The 20,081-nt window shown below is 36.6% G+C and overlaps 1 protein-coding gene across 1 annotated transcript in view; it reads left to right on the top strand.

Moving 5' to 3' along the window:
- Window positions 1-13,793, top strand: part of ITGB8 (integrin subunit beta 8) — an 85,063-nt gene extending 71,270 nt beyond the window's left edge. Inside the window, exons 11-14 of the mRNA XM_031013288.3 lie at window positions 2,351-2,576; window positions 3,782-3,891; window positions 7,360-7,523; window positions 7,620-13,793. Coding sequence (XP_030869148.1) covers window positions 2,351-2,576; window positions 3,782-3,891; window positions 7,360-7,523; window positions 7,620-7,742 — 623 coding nt within the window. The 3' untranslated portion in view covers window positions 7,743-13,793. The remainder of the gene's footprint in view (window positions 1-2,350; window positions 2,577-3,781; window positions 3,892-7,359; window positions 7,524-7,619) is intronic.
- The last annotated feature ends 6,288 nt before the right edge of the window (window positions 13,794-20,081 follow it).

A 20,081-nucleotide genomic window follows, 5' to 3' on the forward strand; every position in this document is an offset into this window, starting at 1 on the left:
CGTGATTTTGATATTTATATCTTAACCTATTTTATACAGGAAATGCTTCAAAATAAAAACCTAAAATTAATTGTTATTCTCATGCTTTCCTTGATCTTGGAAAGAAATATACCAGAAAAGGAAATGGCTGATGATATCTGACACACTTTCCAGAAGAATCAGAGTATTCTTCTAGAAGGATCTGATTCATTCTGGTAAATGGTCACTCCCTCCAACTTGCTCAGAGGATTTTATTTCTGTCAGGATGATGGGGAGTGAGCTATAAGAGTATACTTTTCATTCATATGAAAATCCTTAATGCATTATTATAAATGGTATTCTAAGCTGGCAGTAATTTAAGCCTGTCCAGTTTATTTTGGGCCACCACCAGCAACAAAACTGCCAAAGGACAGCATTCTTCAAGAAAATACTGCCTTACTAAGTAATCGAAAAGATTCGTCCTTGAGGCCACACACAGACCAAATTTTAAACACGAAATAAATTAAAATAAAAATACGAAGATTACTCTTGGGCCATTCAATTTACTGCCACCTACAGGTTAGATTCCTGAAAATCTAATCAACATTAGCAAACTAAAACAAAATACTGTTTTTAAATGAATTAAATAAACTACCTGTCATCTGAGTTCTGTGATAATTTTCCTGTGACAATGTGCTAAATTTACTCATTGAGAAAAACATCTTTTTAGTATTTGCATTTTAGTAAATAAATATTTGTTAAATTATTGACGAATGGAAACGTCATCATAAGCATATGGGACGTAACAAACCTATAAAAAATAAAGGCTATAATGTAGTCTAAGCTGAAAATTTGGCCTGTATCACCTAAATGTGCAATGGAAAATTGTCTTTTTATTCTATAACATACATAGAATATCTTAATATACAAACATTTATTCAACTGTAACTGACATCATGGGTAGGATGGATTATAGATGACTTCAGAATGAACCAGCAGTTGTCTACTGTATTTTATAGGGAGGAAAAATATTATTTTACAGTGAAGAGAAAGAATTTTCTGAAGTCACATCCCACAGCTGTCAATCTCTCAAGAGGGTTTCAAATACATTTGAGTATTTGTCCCAGTCTCTGTTTGCAGTGAAATATCGAATGTACTAGCTTTTCTATACGAGTATGATACTACTGACCCACAAGCAGTTGAGAATCTGCTTTGAATTGTTTCTGTGTAAGTGCAGACTGTAACTGACATGTACTTTCTCCACTAGTCTCCTTTGGGAATAAAAACACATGTTCACAGGCCTGCTGGCGAGGAGTCAGCATTAGCCTGCACAGCACAGAGGGCTTGGCCGACATTTGTCTGGCCTGGACCTCATTAGTTTTACACTTAGCAAATTGAGCTGGTCCTACAGTAGAATCTGTGGAACAATTACCCTGGGAGGTGCTCAGCAATAAAAGAAGAGAGAGAGGGAGCTAAGAAAGGAAAGGAAGGGAGAGAGATAGAAGGAAGGAAGGGAGAGAAGGAAGGAGAAAGGAAAGGAGGAAGGAAGGGAGAGAGGGAGAAAAGAGGAAGGTTGGTTTGTGGCTAGATAAGCTTCAGAATTCCTATATCATCATGTGAAATGTACCCCCTTTTGACGATTTCTAGTGCACATTGGCATATTAAGTTTTGGACACTTTTACTGTCTAAAATCCATTTAACTATGTGTAACTATGTTTTCTTCACCCCACATGCATAATGTTCCCCCACCACACACACCATCTTTCTTTCTTTTTTTCATTTACCATCTAAGAACAGCTCACAGTATAGAGGAGGATCTGCTCTGCTAACTTACTAAATAATGCACTGAGGATGTGAATGCAATTGTTCAACTTCTCAAGAGACCTGATCTTTAAACATGGCACTAGCAGTACTGAAGCACTAGAAAAGTTTGCCTCACAGTCCCGCAAAGTTATCCTAGGCCTTCAGCAACATCAGAAGACTAAGAGAATAGGTGATGGAAGCCATATCAAATACCTATATCTTTTCTAATTTCAAGTCAAGCAGTTAACATTACTTTGGCCTTTGCAGTTTCTTGATATGTGTGTTTTTAATGTAAAACTCAATATGCAATGACATTCAAGTAGTCTGGCAGCCACTGAAGCAGGGTTGCCCTTCGTGCTTGTTAGCAGAGTGCATTAGCATGGGGAGATTATCTACAGTAGAACAGCTTTGAAAACAGATCCTCCTAAATCCAGCACTGTTTGTGTCAGACCAATGAAAAAGTGATGCTGTTCCCATTCATTGGACTGTCAGTGCATTTCCATGGAGATGATACAGGAATCCATGGTTGAAAACTCTTTACAAAGTCAGTGATCCAGATAACATAGGTCCTGCGGTGTCTTCCTCACAGGGCATGGAGAGTGTGAAGCAGGCAGATGCCAGTGCTTCAGTGGCTGGGAAGGAGATCGATGCCAGTGCCCTTCAGCAGCAGCCCAGCACTGTGTCAATTCAAAGGGCCAAGTGTGCAGTGGAAGAGGCACGTGTGTGTGTGGAAGGTGTGAGTGCACCGATCCCAGGAGCATCGGCCGCTTCTGTGAACACTGCCCCACCTGTTATACAGCCTGCAAGGAAAACTGGTATGATTTCTTTGACTCCAAACGTACACAAAGAATAGCTACTTTTGTCCTTTTTTGTTCTGACTTCCTTAATCTTAAACGTTGCCAGATACATTGTGACCACCATGCTAAAAAAGAATTAAATGAGAAATGCTATGAATTAGAAGACTTGAATTCAAATCTTTGACCCCTGGATAGCTGTGGAAGCATCAGAGTAAATCTGGACACTCACTACCTTAGCTTTTTTTGAAACTAGAGGTTGCCTGCTACCCAGCTTACTATTTAGTAATAGTGTGATCTCGGACAAGTTGTTATAATTTTTTGTGCCTCAGTTTCCTGATATCAAAAGTGAGGATAGTAATAATACCTTGCTGTATATCTGTGAAAGTGTCAAATGATTCATATAAAAAAACTCACCTTTGTACTTGATGCATGGCAATCATAGAATAAATGTTAGTTGTTACTGCTGTGTTTTATATTTAATATATATATTATTTTTTTGTGACAGAGTCTCGCTCTGTCGCCCGGCTGGAGTGCAGTGGCACATCACTGCAAGCTCCGCCTCCTGGGTTCACGCCATTCTCTTGCCTCAGCCTCCCGAGTAGCTGGGACTACAGGCACCCACCACCACACCCGGCTAATTTTTTTTTTTTTTTGTATTTTTAGTAGAGACGGGGTTTCACCGTGTTAGCCAGGATGGTCTCAATCTCCTGACCTCATGATCCACCCACCTCGGCCTCCCAAAGTGCTGGGATTACAGGCGTGAGCCAATGTGCCCGGCCTTATTTTTAATATTTTAATGATAAAGAACAACGGTGTCTGTGACGCACCCTAGAAATAAGTGATATATAAATGAAAGGTTATATATTAAATGAAGGTGATATTACTGTTTTGTGCCAATAAATTTTTCAGTAACAATTTGAGATCTCCACAAAGACTTCTGATCTAAACACTGTAACTTCCAGTTTGTTTTATTCAACACTTTAAACCACTGACTTTCTCAGATTAGTAGCTCAAGTAAGTTTTTTAGAATTATGCATGCTAATTTATTTAAATCATTTGGAAATGCAATCCTTCGATGTAATGATGGAGTTAGTTCTAATGAACATAATCAAAATTTGAATTGTTTCTGCATTGTTATTTTGTCTTTTTTTTTCTTGCAGAAAATATTATAGTCCACCACCTTTTTAAAGAATAAATATTTTCACTTCTGTTTCCCCTTGCAGGAATTGTATGCAATGCCTTCACCCTCACAATTTGTCTCAGGCTATACTTGATCAGTGCAAAACCTCATGTGCTCTCATGGAACAACAGCATTATGTCGACCAAACTTCAGGTAGGCCAAAGCTTAATAATCAAAGCACAGAAGAATGTCTGTAGAGGATGATGTTCCCCCAAAAGACCCATAATTAACCATGCTAAAGAAAGGACTCGGCCGGGTGTGGTGGCTCACACCTGTAATCCCAGCACTTTGGGAGGCCAAGGCGGGTGGATCAACTGAGGTCAGGAGTTCGAGATCAGCCTGGCCAACGTGGTGAAACCCCGTCTCTACTAAAAATACAAAATTGGCCAGGCGCAGTGGCGGGCACCTGTAATCTCAGCTACTGAGGAGGCATAGGCAGGAGAATCACTTGAATCCGGGAGGCGGAGGTTGCAATGAGCTGAGATCATGCCATTGCATTGCAGCCTGGGCAACAAGAGAGAAACCCCATTTAAAAAAAAAAAAGAGGACTGAGGGCTTTATTTTTAAATTATGAAACATTGCTTTATTCTTTATAACAATAATAAATGTGCGTTTTTGTGTCATCTTCTACCTTAGATACTTCCTTCATGTTCACTGGCTCATTTAATGTCATACAACTCTTTGAGATTGGTACAATCTCCATGTTATAGATGGGGAAACTGAGGCTCAGGGAAATTTTGTATGAGGGCTGCTATCTCTTAACTAGTAATGTTAAGATACACGTCTTAGATCAAGATCTTCAAACTAAAAGTTCCATACCCTTTTCATTATGTCACATTTATAATCATTCATCCTTAAGCTATATTTTTTATCAAAATGAAAAGTACTAGGAAGGAATGGCCCTTTTGAAGTTACATATTTTGTAAAAGCAGATCATCATTACTTAGAATTTTTTGGCTTCACCTGAAACATGAAAGCAAATATTGATTAGACATGAGGAAGTTCACAACTAGAAGCAAGTTTGGATTATGAAGGAAAATTATGGCTCCACAGATTTTCTCTGTTACTGAAATGAGTTTACATGGGGAACTCATATTTCTGGTTCACTGAGGGTTTGACAGCCAATTTATTTGGATGCCTTTCCATGGAAGTACATTGCATGGGAATTCAGCTGTGTAGATGAGAGGGGAAAACTAACCACTCAGCCACACCATAGCAAGCATACTCAGTGGTTATAGGGTACCATCTCTGGGAGATTTAAAAAACTGAATTGCAAACTCATTATATTGTATACATTAATATGTGCAGTTTTTGTATATCAATGATACTTAATAAAGCTGTTTAAAAAAACAACAACAAAAGCAAAACAAAACAAAACAAAAGTTATTTAGAACCCAGAACCTTACTTTGCACAGGGGTAAGGTGTGGAACTCCACGGGCATTAGAAACTAACCTTGAAATTATATCTTTATTAAACATTCCCATTGCAACTATTATTTCAAGTCTCTCCAACCTGTAAGAAAAATTCCGGCTCTTAGAGAGACTGCACAAAAGAGTAAACTTTCTCCAGAGTTTTCTTTCCTTTTTCCCTCACATCCACACTGATCTTACCCCATAATGAACTTGGCTCTGAAAAAAGCCCCATGTGCTGCCAGCTGGAGCTGCAGCAATCACTCCAGAAAGCCAAGTGCCTTTCTAATAAATAGGGCCTTACTATCAACATGTCATTTATTATGTTAAGTAAACACTACTTTGACTTAAGTGTTGTTACAAAAAGTATTCTCTTAAAGCTCCTTAGGAAAAGCCCCGGCCTGACCTAAACTAAGGAAAGCATGGGCTAGGCATGAATGTTTGACCACTCATAGCATTTAAATATGCATGCAGATTTGAGCTCTGAAAATGCCCTCTGTTCTAACCTATTAGAAATATTTCTAAAATGTGTCAGTAGCTAGGGGCCGCCCCTCCCTTCACAACTATTGTGCAAGGAGAGGGAAAGGGCATTTGTTAGGCACCTCTATTATCTATCCACTCAGTTGCACTTAAAGGCTGTTCTTTCAGTCTCTCTGGCTGAGCTCCCACCAGGCGAGAAGCCAGTAAGTGGGATCAAGCCACGTGCCCCCTCTGATGATCTGCCTTAGCTGATTGAGTAGTCCTAAATCAACCAGAGGAAATGACAGTCTGTCAGAACAAAAGGCATGTATGTTATGAGCCCGAAGTCACTGTGGAGGCCTCAAAAGACACCAACTTTGAGCAGAATATTTTGGATTCTCTCTCTGTGAGACCTGTAGCAACAGAGACCTGCACTGGCATTTGGTGTTTCCATTCCAGTTGTAGCGCTGGGATAGCCTTTGACCTTTCTTTCAAAGTACCTTATCACAAAAAAAAAAAAAAAAAAAAAAATAGGCTTAATTAAGTCTTCCCACTTGAGAGGAACCCTTTCCCTTATCACTGAGCTTGGCCTTATTCAAAAACATACTTAGTCCTCACTGGAAATTCTGACCCAAATCACCCAGGATTGGTTGGGCGGTCCACTATGCTAAGCCTTGGCAGGTCACCTCCATAGTGGCCCTCTCAGGGACACCTTGGAACTTTGGATGAGGTTCCCAAACTCTGGAGAGTAGGGAGGGGAACACATACCACTTTAGCCACAAAGTAATTTTATGAATCTGGGGCAGCTGGTGAGTTCCATGGAATACTTGCCTATTGTGCAACCATCTTCCTGTTAGATTAGGGTAATGCCTCTGGCAACAACAGAGCCTGTACACTTTCAAGCACCAGATCTTTGGCTATGAGGGTGTGCCAAAGATCTGGTGCTAAAATGAGATCCAGCATGCCCCTCCTCTTAACACAACATTTCTTTTTCCAGCTAGTAATTATTTGTCCTAAGTATTATTTGTTCTTAAAATACACAGTGCATGTTTAGAGGCAAATGGAATAGGTGTAGTTAACAGACTAGTAAAAAGTAAATTAATGAAAATGAAGAATGATATTTTCATGTTGTCCCAAATTGGACACTCCTATTTCCTGGAGAAGCCATGTATAATAAGAATGAAAATTTACACTTCAATTTCTGAAGAAATATTTATTCACCTATTGGAGTAGTTTTGATTTTAGCTTCTGCAGATGTTTACTTTATTTTCCATTACTGGCATGGAACAAATGAAGACCAAGCATAACAAGAGAAACATATCCTAAGGCCCAGAACTGCTCAGTAATTTTTAAAAATCCTATTTTCCATTTAGTGATCAACAGTACACACCACAAAAACTAGTCCTCTTTCTGTCTTGGATAAAATTATGCTTGGTTATGGGACATGGACATATTCCAGTTAATACAATTAAAGAATCAAGCTGCAAAGGAATAATATGATTGAATACCTTAATCATGGCTATTTTCCAAAGGAGGGTTTTCTATTGAAAATATTTTCATAGTAAACGCGCAAGAAAAATTAAAGAGCTTTTTGTTTTGAATCAAAGGTAATTTCAATCCCCTGATTTGAAAAATGTAGATTTGCAAATATCTTTGGCACTATCAATTGAGGTGTGAACGTTATTTACTTGATAGACTCTTTGATTTACTTATTCCAATTTTTAATCCATTTATTTGTTTGCTTCATTACAGAATGTTTCTCCAGCCCAAGCTACTTGAGAATATTTTTCATCATTTTCATAGTTACATTCTTGATTGGGTTGCTTAAAGTCCTTATCATTAGACAGGTGATACTACAATGGAATAGTAATAAAATTAAGTCCTCATCGGATTACAGAGTGTCAGCCTCAAAAAAGGTCAGTGAATTCTAAAAAAGAACTGCTAACAGTATGTTATTGCCTAGTTACCATATTTAGGCCCTTAGTTACTAATAATATTTCTTCTCTATTAAGGATAAGTTGATTCTGCAAAGTGTTTGCACAAGAGCAGTCACCTACCGACGTGAGAAGCCTGAAGAAATAAAAATGGATATCAGCAAATTAAATGCTCATGAAACTTTCAGGTGCAACTTCTAAAAAAAGATTTTTAAACACTTAATGGGAAACTGGAATTTTTAATAATTGCTCCTAAAGATTATAATTTTAAAAGTCACAGGAGGAGACAAATTGCTCACGGTCATGCCAGTTGCTGGTTGTACACTCGAACGAAGACTGACAAGCATCCTCATCATGATGTGACTCACATAGCTGCTGACTTTTTCAGAGAAAAATGTGTCTTACTACTGTTTGAGACTAGTGTCGTTGTAGCACTTTACTGTAATATATAACTTATTTAGATCAGCATAGAATGTAGATCCTCTGAAGAGCACTGATTACACTTTACAGGTACCTGTTATCCCTACGCTTCCCAGAGAGAACAATGCTGTGAGAGAGTTTAGCATTGTGTCACTACAAGGGTACAGTAATCCCTGCACTGGACATGTGAGGAAAAAAATAATCTGACAAGTATATTCTAAGGTTGCCAAACACTTCAACAGTTGGTGGTTGAATAGACAAGAACAGCTAGATGAATAAATGATTCGTGTTTCACTCTTTCAAGAGGTGAACAGATAAAACCTTAATCTTAAAAGATTATTGCTTTTTAAGGTGTGTAGTTTTATGCATGTGTGTTTATGGTTTGCTTATTTTTGCAAGATGGATACTAATTCCAGCATTCTCTCCTCTTTGCCTTTATGTTTTGTTTTCTTTTTTACAGGATAAGTTTATATATGTCACAGATGACTGGATTAATTAAGTGCTAAGATACTACTGCCATAAAAAACTAATAATACAATGTCACTTTATCAGAATACTAGTTTTAAAAGCTGAATGTTAATAGGGGACACTGTAAAGTATCATCAAAACCTGAATAGCTTCATTGTGCACAGGTGTGGAGTTTTGTATCTTCTTACCTGGTAAACTGAAGGGATTGCTTGGCCATTTCATTTATCTTAACATTAATTCACAAGATAGTTAGAAATTCTGCCTCAAGCAAAGTACCACATTTTGAAAGTTTTCTTAGATTTTGATTGCAAGTAGATATCAGCATTTTTTAAATGAAAAGCTATATTATCTTCTCCCTTCAAGGCAGCCTAAGGATGTTCTTTCCCAGAATCACTCCAACCCTTCTTGCCAGAATTCATAAAAATACAAAATTGGAGAATAGATGATATCTTAGAAATAAGCTTTTTTTTTTTTTTTTTTTTTTTTTTTGAGACGGAGTTTCACTCTTGTCACCCAGGCTGGAGTGCAATGGCGCAATTAGGGCTCACTGCAACCTCTGCCTCCCGGGTTCAAGCAGTTCTCCTGCCTCAGCAACCTGAGTAGCTGGGATTACAGGCATCCACCACTGTGCCGAGCTAATTTTTGTATTTTTAGTAGAGACGGGGTTTTGCCATGTTGGACAGGTTGATCTCAAACTCCTGACCTCAGGTGATCTACCCTCCTCGGCCTCCCAGAGTGTTGGGATTACAGGCATGAGCCACCATGCCAGGCTGCTAATTCTCCTTTTTAGTGAGTTAGGGAACTGAGCCTCAGAAAACTTAAACGATTTTCAAAAAACACTCAAGTGATAAAGTGGCCACATTGGAAAGTAGTTTTTATCTTCTCATTGCCAGGCCAGTGTTCATTGCACAATATCATGCTACCTCTTGAATCTTTAAAATATTCAATTGGCAAATGTTTTTCAATGTGATTTACTCATGTCTTAAGTGTATGAGGAAAGTCCAAAGCAAAATAGAAAAGAATCATTCAAACTGAATTGTCCATAATCAGCTTCCAGTCTTTCATGCTAATCAGCTTCTTAAGAGACTGAAGCATGGCATACCTACAGGGGAATTCCTTCGCACCATAGCCTCTATGAACAGTGTTCCCTGGAGTTCTCCAGTGCTCAGCTTGAGACCTTGATACACGGGCCATGAGCACTGTCTTCCCCAATGGAAATTTCTTTACACTTACCTTATCCCTACTTAGTCTGATTTTATTGGCTAGCAGTCTAACAGTCCTGTGTGGATATACAGTTTTGCCCATGACAACAAAGGAATCTATCTGAAATATCTTTTTTTATAATTAACTTCCAAGATTTGCTATCTTCCAGCACTTGAGTTAAAGTACTAGATACTGCATTTTGATGAAGACTAACCCCATCTCATATTCTACCCTAAAGAGAACTGAAAAACCTATAATAAGTTGTTCTGGAGCCAATAAACACAGCAGCTCTGTTAGATGTCCTCTACAGCCAAGCAATTTCAATGCTAACTTGAACTGCATTTCCTTCCTCAAATGAGAGATTGACGTAATTCAGTACTGTGAGTCACTTGTATAAGAAACCTCTGATCACTAAAAATAATGTAAAAATTGGGTTTAGTAGCCTAATACACATAACATTCTTCTTAAAAAGGAAAATGGATGGATGCCTGACAACCCTCCAAAAGAAAAAAGTGTAAGATAGCCATTAAGATGACAATTTTTGAAACGAACATTATGATGTTTATGAACAATAAACAAATTTCCGTATGGAATGAATTACCCAAAAAGAGTATAACAAAATGAAATCCTTAAAAATCAAGGGTTTATATTTTTTTACACCCTCACTTGTTTGCACTAACTTTATAGTGGACCAAGGCTGTTACCATAGGAAGGGACAAACTTCCTTGTAGGCAACTCAATGTTAGACGATGATTGTGGTGACGCTTGCAAAGTCTTGTGCTTATCTTTTTTGTTTTTACTTAAAAAGCTAATTTTTAAAGATTGTAGGGCTTGTATTTTACTTGAATAATTGATATCTTCCTGTGTAATGATTTGTGAGATGAGAATTAATATTTGACTAGTTAGAATTAATTAAATGGTAAGGGAACACAGGGTACTCTTAGTTTAAATAATGTATGTAAATAGAGTCTATTTTCAACTAATATGGCTACAGGAGCCTTTTGAGATTCGTTGATATTAAACACAATTAATGAAATTTTAAATTGTTAACAGAATTGAGAACTTGAACAACACTTTTAGTACTGCAGCATTTTTGTGCCCTAAAGTATGTAATGATTTATAAATTTGCCATACATACACTACAACATAACATTTGCTTTGTTATGCATTTTATTTCTCTGGGGACACCATTGCACTGCAGTGCACACGTATTTATAAACATTTGTTATATTTTTGGAAACTTGCTAATATTTATTAAGTCATAGACTTTTCTGGAGGACTTAAAAATTCACTAAAAATCTGGTTATGTCTTAAATGTTCAGTTTATCTTTGGTTTATTAAAATAACAAAAAAAAATCTAAGATTAAACACAGTAGATATCTCTGGAGGCAATTTTCCAAAACTCAACATTAAAATTTGTGGATGCATGAGATGCAATCCTTCAAAGAATGAATCTGAAACATATTTTTAATATTTACTTAATATCCATTGAAGATATCTTTATGCAAGACAAGAGTCAGCCATCAGACACTGAAATATATTATGATAGATTATGAAGAATTTTCTCTGTAGAATTATATTCTTCCTGGAACCTGGTAGAGTAGATTAGACTCAAAGGCTTTTTCTTCCTTTTCTTACTCCTGTTTTTTCCACTCACTCTTCCCAAGAGATTTCCTAAAGCTTCAAGCTTAATAAGCCTAATAATGAAAAATAACTGAATTTAATGGTATAATGAAGTTCTTCATTTCCAGACATCTTTAATTGATCTTAAAGCTCATTTGAGTCTTTGCCCCTGAACAAAGACAGACCCATTAAAATCTAAGAATTCTACATTTTCACAACTGTTTGAGCTTCTTTTCATTTTGAAGGATTTGGAATATGTATGTTTTCATAAAAGTATCAAGTGAAATATAGTTACATGGGAGCTCAATCATGTGCAGATTGCATTCTGTTATGTTGACTCAGTATTTAATTTACAACTATCCTTATTTACATTGACCTCAAGAACTCCATGTTGGCCAGGCGCGGTGGCTCACGCATGTAATCCCAGCACTTTGGGAGGCCGAGGTGGGCGGATCACGAGGTCAGGAGATCGAGACCACGGTGAAACCCCATCTCTACTAAAAATACAAAAAATTAGCCGGGCGCAGTGGCGGGCGCCTGTAGTCCCAGCTACTCGGGAGGCTGAGGCAGGAGAATGGCGTGAACCCGGGAGGCGGAGCTTGCAGTGAGCCGAGATTGCACCACTGCACTCCAGCCTGGGCGACAGAGCGAGACTCCGTCTCAAAAAAAAAAAAAAAAAAAAGAACTCCATGTTATGCAATGCAGACCACTGAGATATAGCTAACATTCTTTCAAGTAATTTTCCTTTTCTTTTATAATTCCTCTATAGCAAATTTTTATGTATAACTGATTATACATATCCATATTTATATTTCATTGATTCCAAGACATCACTTTTTCAATTTAACATCTGTGAAATTGTGACATTTCTTGCAACTGTTGGCACTTCAGATGCAGTGTTTAAAATTATGCTTGAATAAATATTACACTAATCCAACTTTACCTAAATGTTTATGCATCTAGGCAAATTTTGTTTTCTTATAAAGATTTGAGAGCCCATTTATGATAAAATATGAAGGCAAAATTTAAGGACAATTGAGTCACGCACAACTCAACATGGAGCCTAACTGATTATCAGCTCAGATCCCGCATATCTTGAGTTTACAAAAGCTCTTTCAGGTCCCCATTTATACTTTACGTGAGTGCGAATGATTTCAGCAAACCCTAACTTAACTAACAAGAATGGGTAGGTATGTCTACGTTTCATTAACAAATTTTTATTATTTTTATTCTATTATATGAGATCCTTTTATATTATCATCTCACTTTTAAACAAAATTAACTGGAAAAATATTACATGGAACTGTCATAGTTAGGTTTTACAGCATCTTACATGTCTTGTATCAATGGCAGGAGAAAAATATGATAAAACCAATCAGTGCTGTGAAAAACAACTTTCTTCTAGAGTCCTCTTACTTTTTATTCTTCTTTATCATTTGTGGGTTTTTCCCCCTTGGCTCTGATCACTTTAACTTCAAGCTTATGTAACGATTGTTATAAAACTGCATATTTAAATTATTTGAATTATATGAAATAATTGTTCAGCTATCTGGGCAGCTGTTAATGTAAACCTGAGAGTAATAACACTACTCTTTTATCTACCTGGAATACTTTTCTGCATAAAATTTATCTTTGTAAGCTAACTCTATTAATCAGGTTTCTTCTAGCCTCTGCAACCTACTTCAGTTAGAATTGTCTAACACTGCTCTATTAATCAGGTTTCTAGCCTCTACAACCTACTTCAGTTAAAATTGTCTAATACAACAATATTTTTAAAAAAACACTGCAATTGTCAAGGATGGAAAATGTGTGATTTGTGTAAACAATTTTTACCAACTTTACATTTTCCTACAGATAAATGTGAAATTTTGATAAGAAGTCTACACAATGACAAGTATGGTACATAAATTTTATTAAGAATATTGAGTATAAAGTACTTTAATTCTAAATTATAAGAAAATATACATTTGCACATATTAATATAGAAATTCATTTTGTGTATATTTAACATAGCTTTTAAAGTATTTTACATTTATTAGCTACTTCATTATGGTTTCTTGAACTTCTGAAAAAAATTAGAAATGTATTAAACTTATCAGTAACAAAAACTTATTTTGTTTCAGCTAACGAATACTGCGTTTGTAAAAATAAATTTAATATAGAATATATTTTTAAATTAAATATTTGAATATAAAATAGCTCTAAGAAAGAAGCAAATTATCACTGAACATATTTCTTATTATTTCTGGCTTTGAATTATACGTAACTTAAATTGTCTTAAATGATACAGAATATTGGAGAATATGATACTTTCACATAATATACTATGAACCTGTTCATATAACTCTGACTACTAACTTCTGTTTTATGTATTTATTAAAGAGCTGACACTGTAGTTTGTTGTGAGATGTTTATTTTTCTAACAGAGCTTATAACAGTTAGGACAAGGCATTTAATTAATGCATCATTCTGTTTAGTAGTAGGTGTTAATCAATATGAAATTCTCTGTTTTAAAATAAAAATGTAAAAATCTAAGAATACACGCCTCCTTATTTACTTTGTGCTACATTAATCTCAAAGCTTCCAGACAACAGTACTTTGTCCCCCAAGGAAATGTAATAGCATCTATACACTGTCATTAGCAGAGGACATTACATAATTCCAAAAAGATACTACTCCTAGAAAATTGTAGAGCCAATGATAAACAGGGGAGGCCATCCTAGTTGTTCTTTTCCTTTTTGATAGTTATTTGCAGTAGAAACAGAAGAAATATTCTAATGACAAAAACCTGAAAAAAATAGCTAAAAGTTAAAACAGGCATTTTCCACGTGCCAGAGACTTCTACCACCACCTTAGGTGTGACACATTCATAACCTTCAATTGCACATTCTCAAGAGTCAGGCTTAAATTAATTGAATTTTATTGAATACCCATGTATTGTGATTTTCCTTACCCTAGAGAAGAGAATAAAGCAGAACGTGGTAGATACTGAGATCAGCTCAGTCGTGGAGACCCTAACCCAGCGGCGCCAGAGGAATTAAAGACACTCACACAGAAATACAGAGTGTGGAGTGGGAAATCGGGTCTCACAGCCTTCAGAGCTGAGAACCCCAAACAGAGATTTACCCACATATTTATTGACAGCAAGCCAGTCATGAGATTTACTAAAAGCATTCCTTATGGGAAATAAAGGGATGGGTCTGGCTAGTTATCTGCAGCATGAACATGTCCTTAAGGCACAGATCGCTCATGCTATTGTTTGCAGTTTAAGAACGTGTTTAAGCAGTTTTCCACCCTGGGTGGGCCAGGTGTTCCTTGCCCTCATTCTGGTAAACTGACAACCTTCCAGCATGGACATCAAGGCCATCACGAGCATGTCACAGTGCTGCAGAAATTTTGTTTATGGCCAGTTTTGGGGCCAGTTTATGGCCAGATTTTGGGGCCTGTTCCCAACAGATAGATATATTAAAAATGAAATAAGACATTTAGACAGATTACCTGTTCTTAAGGAGCTTTTAATAGTTTGGAGGAAAAGATAAAGTGTAATGCACCTGGTATAGTTTGGCTGTGTCTCCACTCAAATCTCATCTTGAATTCCCATATGTTGTGGGAGGGACCCGTGGAAGGTAATTGAATCATGGGGGCAGATCTTTCCAGTGCTATTCTTGTGATAGTGAATAAGTCTCATGAAATTTGAAGGTGTGAAAAAGGGGAGTTTCCCTGCACAAACTCTTTTCTTGTCTGCCACCATGTGAGGTGTGTCTTTCACCTTCTGCCATGATTGTGAGGTCTCCCCAGTCATGTGGAACTTGTAAATCCAATAAAACTCTTTATTTTTGTAAATTGCCCAGTCTTGGATATGGGTGTATCAGCAGTGTGAAAACTAATACAGTACTTTTCGATAGAAGGTCTGTGCTAAAGAGACCAGATGGACACTTAACTGGCAGGTTTCACAAGGCCTTTAGTTTTGAGAACTCATCTCAATTGTGTTTGACTGCAGTCTTTCAAGTTCAGAATCCTGATTTTTTTATTGAGTGTTATTTGACCCATTTTGTCCTTTCTTCTTTAGTAATAGAACCTAACTCCTGAGTTGCAGCAGAGCACACAGTTGAGACCCCCAGACTCCTTTGTAGCTGAATGCAGCTACAGAAGTTAATGTTGGCCAGTGGGATGGAGGAGGAAGTGATATGTGCAGCCCTGGGGCTCACTTCCTCTTCCTTTCTGTTGTCTGGAACAACTGGAGCAGCACTCCTGGCAAAGGAAGCCTTGTGCTGAAATTCTTAGAGCTTCCCCTTTAGCCATTGACTGTTCACCTCAAGACATCTCTGGTAGGAAAACAATCTAACCTAAACCATTGCATTTGATATTATAGCAGATAATCTCTACTGTAACCAATGAAGTTGTCTTTATGTAATTATCTCACTGAATCCTCAAGAGCGAAAAGTACCATTTTCCTTAATTTTTCAAATAGGGAAAATAAGTCACAGAAAGGTTAAGGATCTTGTATGAAAGCATGCAGCCAGTAAGTGGCTGCACTTACTGCAGGATTCATACCCAGATCTGCTTTACTTTCCATAAGTAACTTATCATATCTATCATGAGCACAGATTTTACTAGTTCAACAATCAGAAGTTAACCTTTGTCCCCACACCCCATAAAACATATGCAACAAATAAAGCTGAGGAGCTGATATATGTGTACAAATACTACACAGGGAAACAACATCCTTTAAGATGACAAAATTAAAAACTCCTTTAAGATGGTGAAATGTACTCGGATTCCAGAGTTAGGAGAGCCAGGAGAATAAGAGAAAGCCCATGGAAGACAGCATTTGGCCTCGCCTTGCAAGAAAGGTAAGTATGCACATGAAGAAAGGGGAGGTAACCCGGGAGATTTTACAAATGATAAAGTATAACCAAACGCAGGAAAGAGTGTGGACTCCATCCAAGAACATTGAAATTGTATTGAGATACAGCATTAGATAACAAAAGGCAGTAACCTACAGGTCCTAAGTTATGGAGAGCTTGATTCCCAGGCTAAGAATTTTGAGCTTTGGTCACTGGGGAAGAGCAAACAGTAAAGGTTTTGCACAGAAAAGTGGTATTATTGGAGTTAAACATGGTTGACATATAATTACATAAACTAAATATAATTTTAAGCATTAATTTTTATACTCAAATACTAAATCCAAATAGTACTTAACACTACTAAATATTCAATGCTATTAAATGTTATTTAATATTAAATTTAAATACAATTTAATACTAGTGTAAAATAATTTGAAGTAAAGTATTCAAAAGAAAGAAAACTGAAATCCAACCTCCTAGTGGCAATCACTTTTACATGTAGGCATATTTCCATTTTATTTTTCTATGCACTTTATAACTGCTATTATACGGATAATGCATATTTACTGTAAAATGTATTTATATGCATTATACAGATATGCATATTTACTGTAATATCTAGGTTAAAAATACCTAGAAATTAAAATTTAAAAAATATTACTCTAATCCAACCACCCACAGTTGGTCATTGCCATATATTTTTCAGGAAAAAAGTACATATATAATATATGTAACAATATATGTAATTACATATATATATTAAATACATATAAAACATATATATAACAAATGTATATATTAATATATTGGTGACTAAGAAATATACTATCTATAGTCCGGTATAAAGAGGTTTTTTTTCCAAAAACATATCAAACATTTATCTATGTTAAGATTTATAGCTGTTTTAATAGGTGAATATTGTCCCATAAATATGCCACGATCATATTCACTGAGAGCCCTTATATTCACTGAGAAAAGAATGAGCAGATATGATACAAAATATCAAACAATATTCAACAAGGAGGGACTAGTTAAATTATTTTTGACTCGGGGAGACTTGTACATTTGTAATGGAGAGGAGGAGGAGCCAGGTTAGAAAGAAATGTTTATGTTGTTACATTGGGAAGGTTTGGATGCATCTGATGTACAGTAGGAAGACATTTCAAATTGTGACAAAGAAAAGTCAGCGACGCCAGGCACAGTGGCTCACTCCTGTAATCCCAGCACTTTGTGGGTGGATCATCACTTGAGCTCAGTAGTTCGAGACCAGTCTGGGCAAAATGGCAAAACCCTGTCTCTATTAACAATACAAAAACTAGCTGGGCCTGGTGGTGTACACCTGTAGTCCCAGCTACTCGGGAGGCTGAGGCAGGAGAATCACTTGAACCCAGGAGGTAGAGGTTGCAGTGAGCCGAAATAGCACCACTGCACTCCAGCCTGGCGACAGAGTGAGACGCCGTCTCCAAATAAATAAATAAATAAATAAATAAATAAATAAATAAATAAAATTTAAAAACAAAGAAAATAAAATAAAGAAAGAAAAAGAAAAAAGTTAGCGAAATAAGCATAAAGGCTTTTCATGAAGAAGTAAAGTAGAAAGGCAGGAAATATGAGCTATTGCTAAAAGGAAGATTTGAAAGAACTTGGGGACTGGCTAGACGTAGGTGATAAAGAAAGGAGTTAGTTGAAGCACCAACTCCAAAAGACACTACAGGCTTCTATCCAAACTGGATAAAACTCCCAATCTGGTCTCACAAATCACATTGGTCTTGCCAATCCATGTCTTTTAGACTAAATTCTAACTTTATCAAAATATTGGACCAGACAAAGCTGGGAAATTTTAAACCATGTCAATGGTCATGCTTTCAAATATTATCAAAATAAACCTAATTGAAAGATAATCAATATCACTTTTGATGTAATTATTTATATATGAACTTTTTCATCATAATTAGAAGCAGTTGTGGTCTGCACAAGAAAAACAAGTGATTCCTTGTCTTTCAACGCGGTAATCCTTTAGCACTGATGTGGGCTGGTGCATTATTTCATACTCAGGGCCCAGTGCTGTTTGACTTCTTCCAACGAGTTACCTTAAGATCTGAAAAAATTTTCAGACTAGACTGGTGAGAGGGAAACTCCTTCTTTATTGGGCTTTGGCATGCTCTTGCTGTTTTACTTTGTCATGATTATGAAATTCATTCTACCATCATTAAAGTCAAGAGAGATAATTATTCACTTAAAAAATCTTAATTTACCAGTAACATTTTTCCCATTAAATACAAGATAATCTGTAAATTCACAGTTTCAAAGGGTAGTTCCCAGACCAAGAGCATCAGCATCATCTAGAAGTTTGTAGAAATGCAGATTTTTTGGTCTCCATCAAGACCTTCTGAATCAGAAACTCTGGGACTGTGGCCCAGCGATGTGCTTCCCCCCTCCCAACCCGGAAGCTTATTAGAAACCAGCAATGTGTTTTAACATGCTCTTTAAGTGACCCTAATGCCCACTGATGCCTGAGAACCACTTGCAAAGAGTGAAAACTAACATCAGATGACCAAGAAGGTACAGATTATGCTGACCCCAGACAAAACTTTATCTGATCTTGAGGGGAAGAAAATGTTCTAGGAAACATAGCAAGACTGTCTCTTACCAAAAAAAAAAAAAAATTCTTTTAATTAGCCAGGCCTAGTGTCAAATGCCTGTAATCCCAGCCACTTGGGAGGCTGAGGCAGGAGGATCACTTGAGCCTAGGGGATCAAAGCTTCAGTGGGCTATGATCACTCTGCTGTACTTCAGCCTGACACAGTGAGATTCTGTCTCAGAAAAAAAAAAAATATATATATATGTAAATACATACATTTATACACACACATATATATATATTTCTACAAGCACGCATCCAAATTGTCTCTATTTCACTAATTTTCCTCTTATTCTGGTAGTAAGTCTGCTTTAATGAGGGCTTGGAAAAGGGAAAATGACCCTCTGAGTGCCAATGACTAGCAAAAGGGAAACAAAACATAGAGACATATGTGTAAGTGTCAGTCAGACCCAAAGAATAAATGAAACATCAGGGGAAAAAAATATATGTGTCTCATTATTGGAAAAATAAAGCCAGGACAAAAGATGAGAGATCATCAGTCAATAATTGTGGGGAGGAGTCAGAGGGGACGTGGATTAATGGAAAGTCTAAATCTAGAAAGTTTAATTTTGTCTAACATAATTTTCCATGATACTCCAACTAGACAATGAGTATCTAGGCACCTATTACGTTAGGCTTCTGTGAGCTATGATGTCTGTATCTGTTACATTTTTCTAGTAACATACTAAATGGAAATAGGCCAAAGCATAATTTAGGATATAAATTGTTTTGATGAAGGGTTCCATCTTCTCTTACAAATGTTTACTATTTTACCTACAGCGAGTAACTAGCTCTCATTTCAGACAGCAGTCCAGGTGGGCCTACTAGTAAGAGGGTGCTATAAAGTTAGCTCCAGGACCTCACCTCAAAGAATGTGATTGAGAAAAGATTTACAGACTATGATCACAGTGCTCTTCTAAGAACTGTTCATTAAATAAGCCACAGAGATTAAGCAATAGGTGTTTTCTGTTCTTTCTGAAGATTATTAGGTTTTACCAGAGATAATAGAATAATACCAGCTGGAAATTAAAATTCCTCCTTTGTTTATTTATTTCAATACCATATTCATTTGTTAACTTGCTTGGTCTCTGTTTAGAATATTAGCTAACAAGGAATAAATATTTTGTTTACAGTTTCCCAAAAAGTTTTCTTTTTTCAAGAAAACACAATTTCTTATGTATTTTCGATGGGGCATTTAATAGGCCTGAGAAAGCTTACCAGGGTAGAAATCTGTCATGAAAATTTACTTTTAATCCCTGCCAGATCCAGTAATCAGGTGGGGAACAAGGGCATGGGATGCTAGAATGGGCCTCTACCTACATCACTTTCAATTGGGGC

Source organism: Gorilla gorilla, chromosome 6 (genome assembly GCF_029281585.2).
Source record: "Gorilla gorilla gorilla isolate KB3781 chromosome 6, NHGRI_mGorGor1-v2.1_pri, whole genome shotgun sequence".
NCBI lineage: Eukaryota > Metazoa > Chordata > Mammalia > Primates > Hominidae > Gorilla > Gorilla gorilla.